Source organism: Vanellus vanellus, assembly GCF_965231255.1.
Source record: "Vanellus vanellus genome assembly, chromosome: 26".
Taxonomy (NCBI): domain Eukaryota; kingdom Metazoa; phylum Chordata; class Aves; order Charadriiformes; family Charadriidae; genus Vanellus; species Vanellus vanellus.
The window spans coordinates 3,669,321-3,691,907 of NC_138931.1; the positions used below are offsets into that span (position 1 = coordinate 3,669,321).

Genomic DNA, 22,587 nt, shown 5'->3' on the forward strand with positions numbered 1-22,587 from the left:
TCTTGTTATTAGTACACCTGGTTCACACTTGAGTTATCATTTTGTTCTTCCTTGTTGAGTTGAATTAGATCAAAATAACATTCTCTGTCATCTGCATCTGAGCTTTTACCAGCACTATTTCCCCCAGTGGCACTTTTTAACACGTTTTAAGCCGAAATTGCTTAAATGAGATTTTCTGAAGTAGCCCTTTACTTTGGTTGCCCAATTTTACCTATGCAAGCTTCAGACTTCAGGAATGTTTGGACCTGTTGGTCCATGCGAAGATGTATATTGCCTTTATGAATGTAGTATCTGAATATCTCACTAATGGTGTTCGTAGCACATCTCTGAGTTAGGGAACTTGGAGGAGAGTCCTCCATTTTATAACTTCTCATTTTACAGCTGTGGAAGAATTAGCACAATGTAGATTATGACTGTGGGCAAGCCATGTAGAGGAGGCGGCTGGTGGCCAACCTTGACCTTACTGCCTTCCTGAGTGTCTGGGATTAGGATACCAAAATACAACAATCGCCTCTGAACAAAAAACTTCTTCCTAAAGCGTAGCATCCAGGACAGTAATTGGACTGCTTAGGATGATGGAGACGTGTCTGATGGGCAGGTATCAGCTGAAGCGTGGAAAGCAGGATAAATAAACCAACCAGGCTTCAAAGCTTTGGAGACTCTGCTCTGTGTCAGCTCAGCTGTTCCCTTCTTTGCAAAATTATACCGTTTGCAAAACTTTTTCCACAAGGAAACATGCGGAACGGCCCTCGTGAACGTGCTCTCGGTGGGTGGCCTCTGGTTTTTCCCAAAGCAGGTGGGAGCTGTGGTTTGATTGCAGCATTTTTTTCTTTTATGATAAATAAGACAACGTTTAGTGAACTGGATTCATAATATCACAAACAAATTGCAGCCTGAAAACGACACGCTAATGTTTATGTCATTGTATATTTTAAATACCATGCCTGGGACTTTTCAAAAGAGAATATGCTCCTCTCATGGGAATGTGTCTAGCTGGGTGCCTCCGTTCTTGGGGCTTTTTCGGAGAAGCTAGCCTCGTGGATGTGAGCTTTGTTGCAAAAAACACCCATGTTTCTTCATTTGTGGTTTAAGCAAACTTTATGTTATTTATTTGCAAATGCCTTTACTCCATCTATTTTCCTCTTTTATACGTAGCCCTCATTTTGTGCAAGAAAACAGGTTAGTCTGCTTCATGCTTCAATTTGTTTCCCATTTTCATGCAGGAGAGCACTGTAAGGATGTTTGCTTTACAATCATTGGAGGGAAATACTTATTTTATGTATGTTTTTCAGTGAAATTAAAACAAGAATCTTGGATAGGTTTCTATTGATTGTTGGTTTTACACAAACTGTGGGTGAAATCCTGGCTTCGGGGAGGTCACGGAGAGTTTTGTCCTTGGCCTCAGCAGTGCCAGGAATTCACCCTCTACGCCTGGTTTGGTTTCAGTGAACTTCATTTCCAGCTCAGATCAAATTCAATGTCGTTCCTTTAATTCTCTTGGCAAACGCATCCCAGGGTAGCGCACAGGAGTTCAAGAATGCAACCTATTGTTTCCAAGCCCTGTTCTCATTGACTTCCGATCCCCTTTGAAGTAAATTCGGTAAATTCCCTACTGCAGCGTGGGAGATAGGAGAATCCCACTCTCACTGGTGTCAAATGGAGCAGCCCCATTTTCTGTGTGGGTCCAGTGGAGATTTATCTTGGTGGGAAGCAGGTCGGGCTCCAGCCTGGCGCTTCCCAGCTCATCCCCTGGTCAACTGGCATGGGGAGCGTGGCTGGTGGCCATGGTCTGAACGAGCCCTTTTCTACTCCTGTCACCTTGTGTTCCCTGAGGGCTGCCCGGTCCTCCTCAGCCCTCCTCCACGTCGCTTCACTCGGGAGTTAGGGCTGATTTTCTTTTTCTAGCCACTCGTTCCACGGAGGCCATCTGAACAGGAATTCCAGCTATGATCCTTCTGTCTCTGCCCTCTCCCGTGCCAAAGGCAAGGCTCCAGCTGACTTTGCTAACGTGTGAAAAAACAGAGTTGGTTTTGCTGTGCAGAGCCGCTGAGAGGTGAAATGACGTGTTGTGATATGATGGATTGTTTTTCTGGAAGGGCAATTCGCACCATCCTTTCTCTGTCTCTACCTTAAAACAGTATTAGCGTGGGTACGTCAGCCGAGGGCGAACAGCGCTGCGCATGTGTGAGGATAACATTACTCTGGATAAAACTTGGATTATCGCCCTTTTAAAATGTCAGAATGCAGTGTTTGGGCACTAAGTTGAAGGGAGGATTCCAGGATGATGCGTGGAAGACTTGGTCGGAGAGAAGAGCATTAGAAAGGCTCCGGCTCGTTCAGGGTAGCTTCCCTGAGCCCCACCGTATTCCATGGAAGGAGAAGAGTCCTTCTGGAGTTTTGGGAAAGGACTCTCTCTGAAGTTGCCCTTTGCAAGAGGCTCACTCGTCCGTGCAGCCTATGGAGCCACAGTTTTGTTGAGATGGTGGTTTTGAGCCACTGTTGCCCCGAAGTGAGATGGGCTGATGCCCCGGGATACAAAACAGTCCCTGGAGCTATTAGGGAAGGAAGATATCATTGCTAAGAACAGGGTGGCCTCTCCAAGTCTTGTGATGGTTTGGTGGCTTATTAACTGTGATGGGTGAAATCCCCATCAAAATCATTGGTAACTTCCCCCCTCCCCCCCCGATTCAATAGAGGCAGGATTGCCTTTCTCTGCGCCTAACCCTTCAGAAAGGATGAGGCTAAGCTGTGTGTATTTACTGGCTCTCTGATCCTCTAGCCTGTTTTATGTCCTAATGAGAACTGCGTCTATCCAGGGCAGCTTCCACACACATTTCAGACCATGTCGTGTCCGTCCGTCTGTCCCCTCCCCCCCCTCCCCCCCGAAGACTGTGCTTCTTCCTGGGTATCTGCTGTCCTTGAGTGAAATCGTGTGCTGACATTGCCTGTGTTGACTCAGTCAACCACTGAGAAATTACAGTGAGAGAAATTATAGCTCTTTCTGCCTTGGTGACTTGGAAGCCAGCTGCCTTTTGAACTTGACTAGCAGTTATCCTAATAACACGGAGAACGTTCGCTAGGGATATGAGCCTTTGTATCTTGGGAGATTCAGAAAATGAAGGGGAACTTCCCATGGGCTGCAGTCTGCTTCCTAATGCTTTACCCTGCTATTAAAGAGAGCCCTCGTGTGCAGGATGGCAGAGGTTTTCAGGAGTGAGTTGGCTGCTGAGCTACAATCAAATTAGTTGTGGGTTGACACCAGGTCTCCTAGGTCGTCCTGAAGATCACCACCTTGCTAGAAGGAGATGTTTTCAGTTCAGCATACCTCCTCACCTCTTGGTTTTTGAACTGAGCATGACTTTAGAGGATGGAGCTGCCCCAAAGGTGATTAGAGTCTAAACCTCAACAGCGTGAGCTTAGAGTATGGTTTAGTGTTCTGAGGGGAGGGCAACTTGGCATAGGGTGGGATGTAGACCCGCCAGTGAAGACCCCATTACATTCTATCCTGCTGTGTGCTGCTGGTTTATATTATCGGGGTTAGTCTTATCCTGGAAGAGAGCAAGAGTCTAAATGGTGGGCAAAGAAGGATGGAAACGGAGAAGCAGAAGGAGGTGGCACGGCAGTGGCTGTGCGGTAACTCGTGGCTGAGCTGGAAGTACAAACCCAAGCATTTTGAGTCCGAGGGCAGTGACCGCAGAGCTGCAGTGTCTCACCAAGTCTCTGTGGCTGTGTGTGCACAGCACTGCATTGTTCCGCAGGCACCAGCCTGAATTTGGTTTCTCTTTGCACCCAGTGGCAGAGATAAAAGGGGAACTGTGCGGCGGGGGACCAGCGCTGGAGGGGCTGCCTTGGGCTGTGTGGCACGTTTCGCTTTCTAGCAGCTCTTCTGCAGCAGAGAAATGTTTAATTCTCAAGAAATGTACTGAAAGTGTCCACTTGTGTAAAAAATTATTGGTGATTTTTATGGGTGGAGGCTTCCTTGAACTCTGCTATTAAGATAACGAGAGTACCCCACAGGAGCGCAGAGTCCCTCCAGCCCTTTCTCTCCTCTCCCCGGCTCCCCTCTGTGCTTTTTACACCCTGACGCTCTCCGGCCCCCGCACCGATTCACACTGAACCTTGTTGGCTTCGCTGGCTCCCAGCTTCCTGCTGCTGCGTGTGTGTCGCTTTCATTCAGAGCGGGCTTAAAATCGTTAATGAGAAAGTCGGTCTGTACAGAGATGGGCACTCCCCTGTTGTGAGCTACTCTTCTCAAGCTTTTAAACCCCTCTAAGTCCATTAGGCGTCTCTGCCTGCGGCGGTGCGTGTGGCTGCGGTGGTGGCCGGGGCTCGCCGACTTCTGCTGGATGGCGTCGCCTCTGTGGTCCTGGTGGGGCTTCCAGGGAGGGTCTCGCTGGAAGGGAACCTGCCAAGCCCTTGATGTCTCTTGCCAGTGAGCACAGAAGCAAACGGCTGTCCCATCCGCAGCATGCATTGTGTGTTATTGTGCGCGTTTTATTTTTTTTTTTTTCCCCCCTTTGGGCTGCAGCTATTGTTTGTCCTTCGCTGCTGAGAGAATGGGCTCCCGTGAGGAGCAGATGAGGGCTTCAGGAGCTGCGCGGCTTTGCCTGAGGCTGTGCAGGAGGCCCGTGGTGCGAGGGTGTCCTTAGCCCTGGCTGTCAGCTCTTCGGGCTGAGGACACTGCCTGCCAGCCGGGCCGGTGCCCCTCCGGGCTGAAAGGTGGGATCAGTGTCACGTTTTGGGCTGGCATCCTGTGGAACCACTGCGGTCCAGCATGGCTCGTGTGTAAGTCAATCAGTAGATTATTTTTTTTTTCCCCTACATTTTCCCCATCTTCTGCCTCCTGCAGAGCTGCTCTGGTTCCTGGCCCTCGCTCCTCTCCCTTCTGCCTCTTTGGCAACACTGATTTTGTTGCGTTTTTTGTTTATTTCAAAGCGCAGGTGAGCGGGGCCCTCGCTCCGCTTCTGTTTTGCCCTGTTCTGCTCTGGACCTGCTCCACGCCGTCCCTGCGGAGGAAGGAGCGGATGGAGGCCATCCCGCACGTGCTGGAACCTGGAGACTCTTGATTTAGTTCCCAACAAATGAATGTTGAACTGGCAACAGTGCTGTCGGTGCGGCCGTCTTCCTGCAGATGTGACTGACCTAGATTTTTCCATGCATCCAAACAGAGGGATTTGGCGCTCGCTCGGGAGAAATAACCAGTGTTGTCTGTTTATGCAATAGCACTTAATCCCTCTTATTCCATATAATGGTTGGGATCAGTAGTGCTGCTTTCCCGCTGCATGGAGGAGAGTTCGTGTTCTTTTGTCTGAAGTGCTGCTTCTAAATGCTTTTCTTGCTTTCCCCTGTCCAGTGCTGTCATCCCCAAGTCCCGTGCCTTACGGATGACATGCAGGAGAAATTAAGAGCTGACGGCTGTCACCACTGTATTGTCTCTCACGTAGCCCCTCACATTGATGGAGAATGCATGTGGGACCTTGAAGGGTGCAGGTGTCAAAGTTGGGTCCTCCAGCCAGAACCTGCCGACGGTAGATGGAAAAGCAATCTTAAAGAAAAATAATGTACAATTATCCACCTCGGTTAGTGTAACATCATTAGCTGTCTGTGATAGGTTTTCGAGGCATGTGTGTTCAATCTTCCTAGATAACCTGTGTTAATCACCTTCAAATTGAGACAAGGTCTTGAAAGAAACAGCAGGAAATGGCGCCTCCAGCTCTTTCCTTGGCGTGTTTTTCTGGGCACGGATTTTTGCCTTCCTACCAATGTTCAATCCCTTGGCTGCTTTTACCTTCCCATGAGCTTTACTCAGCAGAAACCGTCCTTGTCAGACAGGAACTTTTTAACTTTCCGCATTGGGGATTAGCTTTGCGTGTCAGGGGAAGGAAGCAAGTGATGCCTGAAAGAAGCGATGGCTAAAACTGAACGCGGTATTTCTCACTTGTGCTGGATTCGGACGAGTGCTGTCTGTAGAGTGGAGTTTGACGTCTTGGGTCAGCAGAGTCTTTTTCCATCTTTCCTTCAGCCACTATGCCTTCCGTTCATAGATCCCATCTGTTCCTTAGAAACTGGATTTTTTTTTTTTTTAATCCTTCTGGCGAGAGGGAGAAATGTTTAAGGAATACAAATTAGCTCCTCCTGTCTAGCATACTTTAATCATGCTCATAAATTGCCAGTTGTTACGAGCTCGGTGCTGTGCCTGCATCTTGGCACAACCCTAACTCCCATGGAAGCCATGTGCATTTTAAAAAGAATGCAGCAATGGGCATTTAAGAGTTATGGTTTCTGGGAAGACTCTTTTCTTCCCTGGATACACTACGGTTGGTATTAGGACTACCTCTGTGACAATGGGTACGTCATTTAATCATAGAATCATAGAATGGTTTGGGTTGGAAGGGACCCCTTAAAGACCACCCAGTGCCACCCCCTGCCCTGGGCAGGGCCACTTCCCCCCAGCCCAGGTTGCCCCAAGCCCCGTCCAACCCGGCCTTGAACACCTCCAGGGATGGGGCAGCCACAGCTCCTTGGGGCACCCTGCAGCAGGGTCACCGCACAGGCGACAATTTCTTCATCATACCTCATCTAAATCTCACCTCTTCCAGTTTGAACCCGTTCCCACTCATCCTATCACTACTTGTAAAAAGTCCCTCTCCAGCTCTCCTGGAGCCCCTTTAGGCACTGGAAGGGGCTCTGAGGTCTCCCCGGAGCCTTCTCTTCTCCAGGCTGAACCCCCCCACCTCTCCCAGCCTGTCCTCCCAGCAGAGGGGCTCCAGACCCTCCCAGCAGCTCCGGGGCCTCCTCTGGCCCCGCTCCAATGGCTCCATGTCTTTCCTATGTGGGGGGCTGCAGAGCTGGAGGCAGTACTCTAGGTAGGGTCTCACCAGAAAATTTAATTTCTCCATGCTAGTTGTTAGCTGTCCATAATGGGAGGTTTCTTTGTCGTAGAGGACTTGTAAGCTCTAATTCAAATTAGTTAAGTTCACCTAGACCCTCATATTATGAGAACAAAGTGATTATTTTTACTGTAGAGCTGCCTGAGAGCCTGGCACGTCAAACACTGGATGCCACCTGGCAATGAGGTAGTCCCTGTCCCTCCCAGCCGGGACCGTGCGGATGCAGAGACCCGGTCCCCGCAGCTGGTGATGCACAGCTCTGGTTACTGTCGGCACGTCAACCAAAGGAAAAGCCCCGAGAGAGGGAGAGAGGAGGTGAGCCCCGCGTGCGTAAAGTGCTTTTGGCTTCCTGGATCCTGAAAGCTTATTTTAAGTAATAGGAGGAACTGTTAGACTTTAACATGCAAACGTTAACTGGGAAATCTCTCGGTGGATTCTCAAAGCCCATCAGAAAGGGCCGTGCTTGTGGAAGTTCCTCTTCCTGGCCGCTTCTCGGGCATATTTTCACCAGATTGCTTTGTTCCTGAAAGCAGTTACATATGTGCAGTGTGTATATTTTTGGAATCTGGGGGATTCTGTGGTGTTTTACATCTGAATGAAATTCCCTGGCACAGCCTACAGGCAACGTGAGCTGGTAAAGGAGTTCTTGAGAACGATCCCGTATTATTACACAGCGCTGCTTTTGTGCAAAGGAGAAGAAGGGGGAAAGTTCCCAAAGCACAGCACAGCAAGAGATAGCGTAACCTGATATCGCCTCAAAAATCTCATTCCAGAAATGCGTGTCGGTTACTGATACTTCCCGACAGACTTTTCTTTATTTCAGGTAAGAATTCTCAGGATTTGTATCAGCGTCAGAAGAGTTCAGCTACTGGTGGGGCACAAAGTACTTTTCAGACTGATGTGTGGAGACTCTTTATCCACTGTGAATTGAAAAAGTTTTGTAAAGTCTTTGTAGCGCGACGGTAGCTGGAGGAAAACGTAGATGTGCAGGATGTCCTTATGTGAAGGAGAACTAGGCTGTGGTACCAAGACCAGAGTTTGCTTCTGCTGCTTTGTGAAGCCGTCAGTCCTTTTGCCATGCAGCCACTCTGTAAAAGGGGGAACTGGCAACTGGACAGAAACGGCTCCCACCAGCATGGACCCAGCGGAATTCAGGCTATTGCTCAGTCCGGCTCCCGTGTTTGAGACAGGAGCTGAAGCTGAGGTCTACAATGTGAGAGTTTGCGTGTACAAGCTTAGCGCACAGAAAAAAACCAAAAGGCAGCGTCTTGTACGTGTGAGTTTTCCTGCCCAGTTTGCTGTCGGGGTCCTGGGTTGGAAGAGCCACAGGGTTCGTGTCCGTCTTGGGGTTGGCCAGGTCAGGTGATGCCCAGGAGCGCATCCTCTTCTACCTCAGACGTGGTGTTTTGTGCTCCTAAACCTGGGTGGTCTCCACGGACCTGGGGAGATACCAGCGTGCCTCAGAGGCTGGCCGGGGCTATTTCAGACCCGGAGGAAGGAAATGCGGCAGTTGGGGACCATGTCACGGAATTCCTGTTTAAACTAAGGATGATCTAGTTAGGGCTTCCTACAGGTTGTTGTTACAGCAATCTCAATAGCCGTTTTTGCAGGCAATATTAGCCTTACAGAGTTGATGGAAAACTAAGCAGATGGCCAGGCGTGTTCAGAGAATCGATGTGTGCAGCGTGGATGTGCTGCTTGATCTCCGTCCTACAATAGGATTGTTAGAAAACAGGTTCTGCTGCACCTCACCCCGCATCAGATCCCACCACAGTTTTCTCTGTGGAGACATGGATGTTTGGGTCTGAATCAGCCCTCGCTTCCTTGTCTATAGTTTGACAGTCATCAAAGTCAGTGGTTTAACTGAGAATGGAATGGGGACTTTTAGTGTCTTACCAGAAGTGGAATTGGTATGATGGTGGTTGATGAAAACCTCTTCCTCAAAGTGCGATGTCACTTCATCGCAGCCATGAGAAGTGTCTGCTCCTTCTCCAGAGAGGGGAGATGTTAATCTGGCAAACACGCAGAGGGAAAGGACAGGTTCACCAAGCAGATCTTTTTTTGTCCATTTCGCTCACACGCTGTTTAAAACAACAACAATAAAAAAAGTGAATCTGTAGAATCAGAACTCAAATGTAAAGCTCCCTCAAAACCATCACCAGTTTCCATTGTGAAAATTGCCGTTCTGCAGTTGTGTTCCTCTTCATCTCCAACGCCCTCCCCTCTGAGACAACCACCGGCAACGAAATGAAGCTGAGAAGCCAAAATCTGGTCTTGGCGACAATGATGCAAATCCAGAATTGTTCCAGCTTCCCAGTGGAAAAAGCCTGAGGGGCAGGGTAGATCTCCACTGACCTGAGAGGGACAGGGCTGGCTGACGGCACTTGATCTTTTGTCCTCTTGTTTCTGATCAAACTTTTCCCCCTTGGATGTGGTGTTACAGTTGTGTTGCCTTGAAATCCGTGGTTTTCTCCATCCCGCTCCCTCAAAGTTTACCGACCAATTTATATGGAAGTCTTTGAAGTCCTGCGTTGCTCTTTTCATGGGCTTCAAGTGTGGGGTATGCCTAAAAGAAAGAATAAATCTTGGAATCACTTAAATATCTCTTTTGAACTTGGATCCCCACCTCCTCTGTCATGGTGACCTCCTGAGATACGAGCACAGCTTGGATGTGCCATAAACCTGTACTCTAAAGAAATGGAGCATTTTTGATCTGATCTAAATATGTAGTCGTTCCAGCTGTTGAAGAGGGTTATTAATTATTGTTTGGACACACTGACCCCTATTCTTTACATTTGTGTCCAGCTGGCATTAAATTATTGATCGTATTTTGGATCTAATCAGCTAAAAAGACAAGTGAAATATCTGTATGACATCAGTGAGGGAATAACAGAACATTGCAGTCTGAAAATGTAATCAGTGTAGCACGGATATGTCTAATTCTTCTGAGTCTGGTCCAGCTTCTGATTTCTCTGCGTGGAGTCTAAGAAACGGGATCTAAACTGACAGAAAACAACATGCGATGTCATTTAGCCTGCCTTTTCTCCCGTTCGTTTGGCGGACACACGCAAGCGAACAGTCCTGCTGTAGCTGTATTAGCACAATCAATGCTTTTCTGTGCAGAGCGTTGTTGCTTTTCAGAACGATCACTTTACTTCAGTATCTCTTCTTGGGGGAAAAAAACCCGAGGATAAAATCACATGGGAATAAACCTCCACAAATACGCAAAGCTGAAGTCTGATCGCCGGATCCAAGACATTAAGAAGATTCTTCGTTTGAATTCTCATTGCCTTTCGGTGGTCAACTGTGTCCGCTTAGGATACAGAGAACGCTAACCTTCAAAGCCATCTTGTCGCTCTCCTTTCTTGTCCCAGATCAAAAATGTGACCCGGAGTGTGGTTTAGAGGAAGAATTGGGTATGAAATCAGAACAGAGGAGATGTGAGGCTCTTTTAGGTTACTTGATTTGGGATTTTTGAGCTCGGAAGAAATGCTGAGGTCTCTTTCTAGGCTAAATGGATGCAGAGCCGGTGAGCCGGCGGTCGTTTCCGTACTTCAAGCAGAAGCTTTGCTGCCGGGGGGCCTGACTTGGGAACAGCTTTGTTACTGGACAAGGCGGCGCTTGGTAGCTCTGCTTCTTGACACGTAAAAGGGTCGTAATGATCCATAACTAATAGTAGAAGGGATTGTGGTATTTCACCAGCTGAGAGTTTGAAGTCTCTGGATGAAATAAGGTCTGTGATTATGGGATAATCTTCAGGGAAGCTTCTTGGGTCAGACGAGGGCCTGACTTTCGGTTCACATGTATTGATTTTATTCCACTCACTTTCGTAGCATTACTCCCAGTTCACACCAGTGCCAGGAGGATAATAGTGCAGCCATAGACCAGCAACAACTCCAGACTTCTAAGTAGGAAGCTGTGCAATTACCAGGGCTGAATTTAATTACAACCTCTCAATAAAATGGCTTGTGACAGAAAGTACAACTCAATAAATTCACCAGATTTCATCACATGCAGTTGCTCTGAAGATTAAGTAGTATTAAAAAGGCAGATGTGTTTATAGTGATCAAGCTGCTATTTAAAGTTTTGGGTTGGGGAAATCTGCCTGCTAACAGTTAGGCTTAAATGTTAAGGATTTTCACCTTATAAACTCCTCTTAAACAATAGGCACATTTAATGCTCGTAGGAGCAGGAAATAATGTGTAAAACTGCAGTTTATAATAGCAACTGGAACCCTGCGTACATGGTTTTATTACATACACAATTTTTGTCACATCTGACCCTAATTCACGTTTATATTGTCCGTATCAGATAGTTTTTCTCTTTCCTGGTAGTGGTGTTCATTAGCGGAAGACTGAGAAAAATTTCATGTGCGCTTTAGATGACACATAATTAAACCAGCTGAAAAAAAACCTTTACAGGGGAAAGCTGGAGCCGGGGGCTATTAATAGAAACTCCAGGAAGGGGTTGTTAGCAAGCCAAGGCCTGCTCAAATGAGGCAGGATGCAAAAAAGAAAAAAATGGAACATGCCACAATAGCAGGAAGCTATAAACCCCATTAATCCCCACCCATGAGGACATCCATCCAAAAAGTGAAGTTCTGTTTTCAAGGCAAGGCTGATCGCTGAATTCAGCTCTCCCACCGAAGCAGTAATTTCTCTTGAGCTTAGCGAGGGGTCAAAAATATAAAGGCATGGCTCTTAAACTGCCTTTTTTTTTTGTTTTGTTTTGGTTTTTTGGGGGGGTAGGGGGGGAGCTTCAAAGTGCCAGAGAGAGATTATATGGGATTTTTTCTGGCTTCAGTCTCAAAGCATCCTGCAGGCTGTTGGTTGTGTTCCCCAGTCTTTGGCGTGTGATCCCTCGTGCCCGTGCAGAACGGCGTGAGAAATCCCTTCTCAGAGCGGGCACTTGTTCAGGGCCGGAGCGAGCGCTGCAGAGATCCCCCTGCCTCAGAAAGGACCAGAAAGCCACAGCCTACCGCGTTGGTAAGGGGATGCCAAGATGTGATGCAGCCCTTTCTCAAGCCACTGTTTAAAGCTGAGATCGGCACCATTTTAAGCGTGCTGAGCGTGCTAGTGGGTCGGTATGGTTTTAAAGTGAGCGAGAAGATGCAGCAGCCGAATGAAGAACGAAGGTACGCTTAACGCCAGCTCTTACTTAATATGCGCGCTGACCAGCGATGTGGTTAGTAAATGCTTGTGCTTTATAAACTGATGCCGTCACTTCTCCTACCCTACTTTAGGTTTTCTTTTTCATACTTAAGTTAAAATGATACTACTTTATCCTCCCCCATACTTGGAAAGTTCCCTTTAAATCAATTCCTCTGAGTTTTTGCCTTCCCCTTTCATTTAACGCCGAGCGCCTGATGCACTGGTGTTTGTCTCTCCCCCGCAGCATTCAACCATTTCAGCTCACGGGGCGCGTAACATCTCAGTGCGGCTGGACGCCAGCTCTGGTGTATTAACGCCGCACAGATAAGCTGACAGTGGTTAGTGGTGTTGTCTCACTTCAGCTTATTGTCTGCCTTTAATCTTGAGCCGATTAATCTGTCCAAGGAGGAGCGAAGAAGGATCACGAGCGAGACAGGGGGAAAACCAGCCATGGACGATGAGTGGGTGGGAGCTGAAATAGGCAGAAATAAAAGCAGATGCACCTTGTAAGCAATGTGAAACTGTATGTAATGACGGGAGAGCAAAACCAGGCACATCGGGGAGGTAATTAAGAGTCTTAGTGATTGCGGCTGGAACGATCGCGGCATGTGGGTACGCAGGTGCTCAAATCCCACTGCCTTCCGAAGGGAGGTGAACACTCGGTTAGTCTGGGAAAAAGATAAACAGCCTATCCAGTAATTTTAGAATCTCGTCAGAATTTTACCAAGGGAAAAATCAGATGATTTGTAAAATACAAAATCCTTTTTTAATGTTGGTTTGTGTTTTTTTTTTAAAAAGCGGTTACTTTGCTGATGGAAAGCAGCTTGCTTGCTTCTAAGCCACAGGCTGTTGCCATTTTGGATTCTGCATCTCAGAAGGTTAAAAGACAAATCTACAGAACATTTTCTGTTCATAGCTGAGAAACCACTGTAATCCTAACCTTGGCTTTGCCATTTAACTTGCTGAGAGTGTATGTTAAATACAGAGAAATATTAGGATTAGGTCTGAAATTCACTCTGATTCAGGGAGCCACTGGAAGAACCGCAAGCTATTTAATTCCTCCTTTGAAGGTTCAGTACTGATGAAGTGATACTTAAATGATCTTTTCCTTTTCTCTTTTTTTTTCTTTTTTTTTTTTTTTCTTCCTTTTGTTTCTGTTTTTGGAGCAAGCTTTGAGCTTAAATTGAGCTGGCAACTTCCTTTTCAGACCTCAGCAGCTGACATCATTTGTACAGCAATAATCAACAACAGGAAGAAAACATCTGGGCTTGGAAGCACCGAGAGATCAAGGCTGTAGTGGCCTAAAGAATAAAGGGGTGACAACAGTCTTGTTGCCACAGCTTGGCTTGAGCGCGTCCTGCAGACGTGAGGCCACTCCAGCGGCTGCAGGAATTGAACATTCCTGGTTTCCGAGATGAAGGAATGAAAGATGGGGCAGTAAGCTGTCGGGTTCCCTGGAGAGGAGCCGTTCAGTGGGGTCAGGACAGCACACTGCTTTTCGCATGGGAAGCCTCCAGGGTAATCTCCACGGCTGGGGCGGAAGGCCTTGGGTCCGTGGTCCTGTGGCGGATCGTACCCAAGGGTCATCTTGGGGAACCTAGGGCTGTGGGAACGCGGTGGATGGAGCTTTCATCAGCTGCTTTGTACCGCTCGGAAGCACAGAGGCCTTAAAGAAAAAGCTTTTTGTTTTACTCTGAGCTCTTGAGCTCTGCCTGAGGGTTGGATGGAGAACTTCCTCTGAGCTGCGTGTGGGCGATTCCTGTCCGTACCAATAGGCAAAGCAGCTGCAATACTCCGTTCTTCTAACAGCAGGCAAAGAATCAATCTTGACACTTATTTAAAGGATCTAGGCTCATTCTTACATGTTTGGGCTCTAGCTATTATGTTTTTACTTAAAAAAAAAAACAATAACAACAAAAACCTCCAAAAAACCCCAACCCTTTCATAAGCCTTAGCATGTAGCGATGTAGGCCATGATTGTGCAGTGTGGTTGGCCCCTTCCGTTGTAACAAGGGATGGTAAAATTGATGAGACAGTTGCATTTGTGTCTGAATTACCTGGAGACTAGCGCACGTGTCTCGACCTGGTGCATCTACTGCTCCCGCTGCCTCACCTGCGGCAGCGCAGCTTCCTACCTGCCCCGGGATGGGCTGTGTCAGGCAGCCCATGGTATGCTCTACCACACTGTTTCTTTGGCTCCTTCGGCTCCTTGTTTGCCGATGACACAAAACTGGGAGGGATGGCTGACACGTGGAAGGCTGTGCCACCGTACAGAGTGACCTGGACAGGCTGGAGAGTTGAGTGGAGAGGAACCTCATGACGTTCAACAAAGGGAAGGGTAGGGTGCTGCATCTGAGGAGGAATAACCCCATGCATCAGCACAGGTCGGGGGCTGACCTGCTGGAGAGCAGCTCTGTGGAAAGGGACCTGGGAGTCCTGAGGGCCAACAGGACGCCCATGAGCCAGCAATGTGCCCTGGTGGCCAAGAAGGCCAATGGCATCCTGGAGGGCATCAAGAAGAGCGTGGCCAGCAGGTCGAGGGAGGTCATTCTCCCCCTCTGCTCTGCCGCGGGGAAGCCACATCTGGAGCGCTGTGTCCAGTTCGGGGCTCCCCGGGTCAAGAAGGACAGGGAATTGCTGGAGAGGGTCCAGCAAAGGACTACGGAGATAGGGAGGGCACTGGAGCATCTCTCTGATGAGGAAAGGCTGAGGGACGTGGGGCTTTTCAGTCTGGAGAAGAGAAGATCGAGGGGGATCTTATTAATGCTTATCAATCCTTAAAGGGAGGGTGCCGGGGGATGGGAGCAGTCTTTTTCCAGTGGTGCCCAGTGACAGGACAAGAGGGAACAGGCACAAACGTGACTGTAGGAAGTTCCATCTCAACCTGAGGAGGGACTTCTCTCCTGTGCGGGCGGCAGAGCACTGGCACAGCTGCCCAGAGAGGGGGGGAGTCTCCCCCTCTGGAGCCATCCCAAACCCGCCTGGAGGTGTCCTGTGCCACTGCTGGAGGTGCCCCTGCTCTGGCGGGGGGTGGCACTGGGGGAGCTCCAGAGGGCCCTTCCCACCCCCACCAGTCTGGGATTCTGTGATTCGCCAAGTCACTGTGGACTAGTTAAATCCCAGGTTTTTGGAGGCTATTGGCTAACCTTGCACATTCAGGCCGTCTTCTTGCTGACTTCTTCCACGTGACTATAACAAAGTTGTTGATCAGTAAGGTTTGCCTGGCAGAGAGCTGCTGTGGAAACACCGTGTTCTGTCGTGGTGGGGATGATGGGTGATTTGGCTATCGGGGAGCCCAAGGGAGCTGCTATGAGATGTGTCGGCAGCGCAGCTTCTATATGAGATATCCCTAATCCCCAGAGCCGGCTTTCATGCACATATGCACCACCACCTCCATCCCTTATCCTTATTGCAACCAGCTGTGGTCTGACTTTGTCAAAGATCTGATAGAGCTCCTTTACCCCCTCTCCCAACTCCTCCACACACTCCCATTAGTCATAGTTGGGCAGCGCATGAAATAAGGTGGTGATAAAGCTCTGACCCTAGACACCAGAGTCATTCCTGGGGGCTCCCTGCTGGGCTGTGAAAACTCCGCTGTGTTAACCCCTTGGTGCCTCCGGGCAGAATTTCCTCATGCCCATAAGCCGTGTATCATCTCAGGATTGACGGACCGCTTAGGGCACCTCTTGTCTCAGCAGAGATGGGTTTAGTACTGTGGTGTGTTAGAGATTAAATAGGCTTTTTTGGCTTTTTAGTTAGTCTAGTGGGCTGAGGAAGAGAGCTCTCGTGTCAAGGCACTGGCCGTTTGTGAAAACTTGGGTTTTCTTTGTATCCCATTGGTAACGCAGAGAGAATGTTATTTTTCTCCTTGTTGTTCATACTACTTAAGCTAAAGATTAACTTTGGCAGTGTGACAAGGGGCTACGTACTGTCCAAGAAACAATTCCGTCTGGAAATTAGTGGAAGGTTTCTGACCACTGGGGAGGAGGAGCTCATGGAAGAGAAATTGGATTTTTTTTTTTTTTCTTTTTTTTTCTTTAAAACGGGACAGTTTTATCGGCTGGTTAAATGTGGGTTGCGTTTCCCCAGGGTGGTGAAAAGCACATCCTTGATCTGATGCCAGCCACCAGGCAAATTTCAGAGCTTTCACTCATAGCAGAGATTTCTCTAATGGGCAGGACACTGCTATCTGCTCAGGCGACGGCCACCAACCACCGCTGATCAAAGCCACAGCTGTGCTGCCCATGGGTCAACCAAGAACCGTGCAGCGCATCCTTCCCTGTGCAGGCTACCACAGTGCTTCCGGGGCAAACACAGCCTTTTGGAAAAGCACAAACATTTTCCCTGCCGTTCTGCTAGCTGTCACGTAGCTGCCTTTGCAGAAGGGAAAGAGGGTGGGCAGAGCTTTGTTTTTGGGTAGTTCTCTCGGCTTTCTACAGTCTTTGCACATCTCGGACAGCGGAGACGTCCTTATGAACCGGGTGGCTGAAGCTCCTGGGTCGTTCAGGAGGGCAGCACTGCTTCTGCCGCCCGTCGAGAGCTCCTGGTGTAAATCCAGTTCTTAAGGCAGTGCAAAACCAGTAAATGGAGGCTGACCTGTCTGCGTGGGGGAGAAGCAAAGCTTTGTAGGGCCCAAGGACTTTGTCTCTTTGTCTCTTAGCCCGGTTGTGATTTAGAGCTAACTGCGGAGCTGATGGCAGCCCAGATACTCACCAGTAAAGTTAAAAATAAATTGCTTGAAGTTCTCTGCTGATAATTGAAACAACTTTTTTTTTCTTTTTTTTTTTCCTTTTTTTGTGTGTGTGATTTGTTGTAAAATCAAGCCAGGGCTCTCTCCTCCCCCCTAATGGTGCCTTGCCCAGTTTGTGACCCCTGCAGTCCCGCTGGCTTTTCCTGCTCTCTCAGCAGCGGTGCAGTTTCTGAGAAGCTGGCTTGCTTTTTCGATTTCACTGTGTCCAGTGAAGATCTTGGACATCCCATGAATGCTGCTCACATCACCGGGAGTAACACTAAACCTTCAGATCCAAATGTCTTTTGTTACCCTTTGAGGCCGCTCTGCATCTGTAGCGTGGGTGGAGCGTCCTGTAGCTGCCAGTGAACCCAGTTGCGGCTGGACCTGATGTGTTGGGCCAGAAGGAGGATCCAATTGAGCAGATGCCAGAGGCAAGCAGGACCATCTCGCTGTCAGGAGGTGTCTCTCCAGCCACGACAGACTGGTGGTCCTGCTTCTTCCAGTCCTCACTTGTACGCCGTCTCTGGAAAGTGCTCTGATTTGGGGATGTGTGGCACAAAGCAACGCTGATCCGTGCGTGGAGTCCTTGGTTGTCACTGCGTGCGTGCCAACAGTAATGTGTCTTTGCGCTCTTCGGGTGCCTTTTCTAGCACGTTCAGAGGCACAAAGTCACTGCTCGAACATGAGGTGCCGAGTGCTGAAAGCTGCTGACTGATGCTCACAGGGGATCTTGCCTGTGTCATTGTTTATTTGTCACCAAATAGAAGCGGTGTTCGTAGAGCTCTCTGGAGTGGTTTGTGTTTGCTGCCCTAGGAATTTCAAAATTACAAAAAAAACCCTACTGCAGCAGGCTGTAGTAATTGAGCTGTTTCCTTCAGCTTTGGCTCTGTAATCAGCTTCCTGGCTGCATTCTCAGATGCTTTAGAAACCAGTTCTTTCAAATACTTTAAGGGGAAGGGGATGTCTTGTTTTTGCAGCAGGCTCTGCAAAGCATGCTTTCTCTCTTGGACATCCAGGCAAGCTATTGCAACAGGCGTTTACCAATGCTTCTGTTGTCTTTCCCAGTTGATCATGTGGTTCCTGAGCCCGGGACCAGTTTGCTGACGGCCTTCGACCAGTGGCGAGAATGGGCAGACAGCAAATCCTGCTGCGACTACTCTCTGCACGTGGATATCACCGAGTGGCATAAAGGTGTCCAGGAGGAGATGGAAGCTCTGGTTAAAGATCACGGTAAGTTCAGTTGCTGAAAGCTCGAAGAAGTCTTTCCCCTCTTCACTTTTTAGGACTGGCTTCCCTGGTTTTTAGGACTGGCTCTTGTGAAATTGTATACTCATACAACTCAATGAAGCTGTTCTGGGCCCTGATGTTAACTTGGTCCATTCTGGCTTCTTCTGGAGGTTGGGACGGTCACTGTTGTAGAGGGGCATTGAGTTTGAAGAGGTGAATCTCTTGCTGCTGCCATGCAGAGGAGCACCTTTGCTCAGTGAAGGTCCTTTGATTTTTGTCAGTGTAGGTAGGTGATGGGTTCGGCCATTGAACTGTTGTAAACAAGGGACAAATCGGGCCCGGAAGGAACAATCCAGCACTGCTTGCTAAAAGTGGAGAAGAGCTGCATAAAATGGCCTCGTAGTTTTTTCCCCTCTTTAATTTCTGTGACGTTTCATCCTTTGGCTAGAGTAACTTTCCATCCTGTTTGTCGTTTAAAAAAACCAGCCTTTTACCTCCTAATGAGTGCTTTCCCACACGTGCTGGGTGTAAGAGCTTTTCCTGGTTCGGAAGGCAGGAGAAGGAAAGCCGACGTAGGAGCGCTCCGTGTCTCAGTCAGCACGAACGCGGTGGAGGAGGGCACGCTTGCGGATGCAGGTTTCCCATGGCTCTCGCCGGAGGGAGCGTGGAATTGGGCAGCCAGGCTCGGTCTCTGCTTTTGTGCGCGACGCGTTTTGCTTATTTTCTTACTCAACCTCCTACAGTGCTGAATCCACAGAATTATTCTTATTTCCATGTTAAGTGGAAGCCTAAGGGTTTAGCTGTCCCCACGGCTGGAGCGCGGGCTCCTCCGTTCTCATCAGTTGTGTTAATAGATGCCACATGGCTGCGGAGACGCTGTCTTTACCCTGTGACGGCTCGAGAGTGCGTGTGCCTGTGTGCACGCACATGTCTGTACGCATTAAAGTAATTTATTTGTCTACCCATTGTTACTGCTTGCTTGGGGGGGGGGATTGATGGGGACAATATCTCTCTACGAGGAACAGTGTGTTTCCTCGCTTTGTCTGTGCCTGCAGTTTGTGTGTCAGAGATAATTCCTGTGCTCTCTTTCTACCAGGTGTGAACTCCTTCTTGGTTTATATGGCTTTCAAAGATCGCTTTCAGCTAACTGACTCTCAGGTAAGAATCCCGGAATCCCAGACTGGTCAGGGTTGGAAGGGCCCTCTGGAGCTCCCCCAGTGCCACCCCCCGCCAGAGCAGGGGCACCTCCAGCAGTGGCACAGGACACCTCCAGGCGGGTTTGGGATGGCTCCAGAGGGGGAGACTCCCCCCCTCTCTGGGCAGCTGTGCCAGTGCTCTGCCGCCCGCACGGGAGAGAAGTCCCTCCTCAGGTTGAGATGGAACTTCCTACAGTCACGTTTGTGCCCGTTCCCTCTTGTCCTGTCACTGGGCACCACTGGAAAAAGACTGCTCCCACCCCCTGACACCCTCCCTTGAAGGATTTATATTGGTAAGATCCCCCCTCAGCCTTCTCTTCTCCAGACTGAACAGCCCCACGGCCCTCAGCCTTTCCTCATCAGAGAGATGCTCCAGTGCCCTCATCATCTCCGTAGCCCTTTGCTGGACCCTCTCCAGCAGTTCCCTGTCCTTCTTGAAGGCGTAATATTCACCTGCTTTTGTCACTGCATGTTATGCATTAGTTTCTTATAAAGGTTTAATTTCAATACACTCGGATCTGACATTCTCTTTTGGTTACAGTCTTCGTATGAGTAACAGTCCCTAAGATTTGCAACACTACCCAGAGCTCTGGTTTGAAGATATTTTTTTTTTTTTTTTTTTTAAATAATAAAAAACCCACAAGGAACAACAAACCCTGAAAGGCTTGGCTGGGGAAAGCAGTGGCAAAACCCTCATTTCGAGCGATTTAAGGTTCTGTGCCAGCTGCTTTGGTGTGGAAGCAGTGGCAGTTTTATAAATTGCTGCTTTGTGCCTGGGCACAGGGCAGGGCAGTGGGAGCTTCGGCATAACTATTCCGCCTGTTCAGAAGCTGAAACTGATCCCGGTCCAGAAGTGGGTTTCTGGCTTTCGCGTTAGAATCGCTGGGGCATGAAAAGGAATTGCCCTCCTGTTTGCTACTCTAGTGGGTACGTTTGGGTACGTTTAATTGTTGAGATGGGCAGTTTTTGTTTCTAAATGTGGTGGGAAGAGAGGAACGCCTGGGAGCCATCTGGAACGGTGTGGGAGGCAGTGGCGTATGATAGTTGGCTCTAATGTCTCTGGTAAGCGTTTTAATGAGTGACCAGTGATGGAGCCGGCGTCAGTTGTGGGTTACTCAACCTGAACCCTCTCAAACTGGTTGCTGGAGTGGGAAATCACACTGTTCCTGTCCCAGGCAGTGAGAGGGCTGGGTGCAGGTTCTCTGTGAAAGTCAAATGTAAGGGTTTTTTTCATGCCAGGCACCAGTAAATGAAGGCATAAAACAGGTACTGTGAGCTTCTTAAAATCACTCCAGATGTAGGGCTGTGCAGTTGCTGTTTGTTTCTCCAAAGTGGTAAATACACCCAAACCTGGCTTTTGAATAGTGCTCCTTTGCCACATCGGTAGCATCTGACCATACAAATTGGGAAATTTACTTGTAGGCAGGAAAATGGATCATATCTATCCAGCAAACCACATCTTATATTTCTTAATGCTTCTCTTCCTCTTCTCCATTCTGCAAAATTCTGTGTACTGAGCGAGTCTGGACCGTATACTATATAATAGATGTGTACCTGAGTGTACATTTGGGGTATATTGTACCGTATGTTTTCTGTCTTCCAGATATATGAGGTCCTGAGTGTAATCCGGGATATCGGTGCGACAGCTCAAGTGCATGCTGAGAATGGTGACATCATTGCGGAGGTATGTTGTGTTTGTTCTGTGGATTGTTAACTTCAAAATGCTGGGAGGGATTTAAATTCTGAATCCTTCTTTGCAAACAGAAAATCACCAAGACTTTCCAGAGCATGGCATAGCAGCGTCAAGGATGCCAGCAGAGCTGTGCATCGAACCTCATCCCCTTCGTTGTCACTGATAAAGCAGGTTTTCATGGCAGCTTTCGGTTTGTGGTGGATATCGGCCATCTCTGCCTTTTTCCCCATAAGTGAAAGACTGTGTCTGGGTGTGACCGTCGCTGTGTACAATAAGATGTTCTGCGGTAACTCAGACCAGGGGAGTGGGAAGGCAAATAACTCTGTGCAGTACCTGGGATGCTGATGTTTGGAATACATTCACCCTTGAAACAGCAGCAAAGCAGAAATGTTAATAATGTATTTGGATTTAATCCTTTCTCCAGCTCATTTTATACATTGTGTCTCAAGCACGCAGACCGTGGTGTTGCGGAGGATTTCCGCATTGTCTGACCGGGGAAGGACCCACCTGAGTCTCTGAGCCCAGCCAGCTGCAGTCGCAGGATGATTTTTCTCATGAGATACTGTTTTGCCACATCTTGGAGATTATTTTATAGAGGCAAATGAGTAGTGGAAGTTGAGGGGCAATGAACCCAGTGTGAAGCAAATCAAAAATAAAAGGTTTCCCTGACCTCCTGTGAACAAATCAGCAAGGGGTTTGTGAGCTCTGGTTATTCTCAGCAAGGGAAGTTGGACACGACTCTGGTTGTAAGGCCCTTATGTAAAGCCTCATGTGATTATTAGTTAGCACAGATGCCTGGGATCTTACTTACACCTCTTTCGAACAGCTGTGTTTGCTGCAAGCAAAAAATATGTGGGGCTTTAACTCTTTTTCCTGCTCTTTTTTCTCTCTGCTTTAGGAGCAGCAAAGGATCCTGGAACTGGGGATCACAGGCCCTGAAGGACATGTGTTGAGCAGACCTGAAGAGGTGAGGATTTCACCACTTTGCATTTACTCCCAAGCTTATAACTTTTCTGCATTGCTATCGAGTGCTTCATATTGGGGTGGAAGTGTCTGGAAGCACAATTTCATGCTGGCTGTAAACGTTATTGCTGCGTGGGGTAAGGGAAGAGGCTAAGACACTTCTAGGGACTAACTAGTAACTAGTCCCTTCTAGAGACTAACTGCTACGGGTACTTATGAGGAATTGAGGGGCCTTCTCCTGTACTGGAGAAGGGGACATCTCCAGGGAGTAACTCATCCAGCCTAAGATTTGATTCACCCTCAGGAAAAGCTCATCTCTTTCTGTTGATTATCGGAGATGATCCGTAAAGGCTCTGCCCACTCATGAGCTGTCTAAAGTGAGGTGAGATCTGTTTGAACCACAGAGCCTGTGATGAGCACTGAAGACACAGGGAGCTTTTGGTACTTAGCACACCTCCAGTTCAGCCCTTTGATAGCCCAAATTGGAATCTCGCATTAGGAGGTGTAGAAAATGTTGAACCTGAAGCACAGGTGGTGCACAGTCTACTTGAATCACCAAGTCCTCGATTCAGCTGCTGCACAGGAACACTTTACGATGGAGTCCCTGAAGAATTGCATGTTCTGATGGTGTTGGTCTTTGCGGGGCTAGACCCTGGAGTTCTTGTAGTTTCTCAGTCAAGTTTTGCTTGAGTAAAGAGTTCAGAGTTTGGGTTTATGTAGGCAGGATTCTGCCACT

General features: G+C 48.4%; 1 protein-coding gene across 2 annotated transcripts in view; it reads left to right on the forward strand.

Annotated features, from left to right (window-relative positions):
• The window catches only part of DPYSL2 (dihydropyrimidinase like 2), a 57,202-nt gene that overhangs the window by 17,814 nt on the left and 16,801 nt on the right, over positions 1-22,587 (forward strand). For both annotated transcript variants that reach the window (XM_082495793.1, XM_082495792.1), the window contains exons 4-7: positions 17,838-18,002; positions 19,096-19,157; positions 20,799-20,879; positions 21,787-21,855. In XM_082495793.1, coding sequence (XP_082351919.1) covers positions 17,838-18,002; positions 19,096-19,157; positions 20,799-20,879; positions 21,787-21,855 — 377 coding nt within the window. The remainder of the gene's footprint in view (positions 1-17,837; positions 18,003-19,095; positions 19,158-20,798; positions 20,880-21,786; positions 21,856-22,587) is intronic.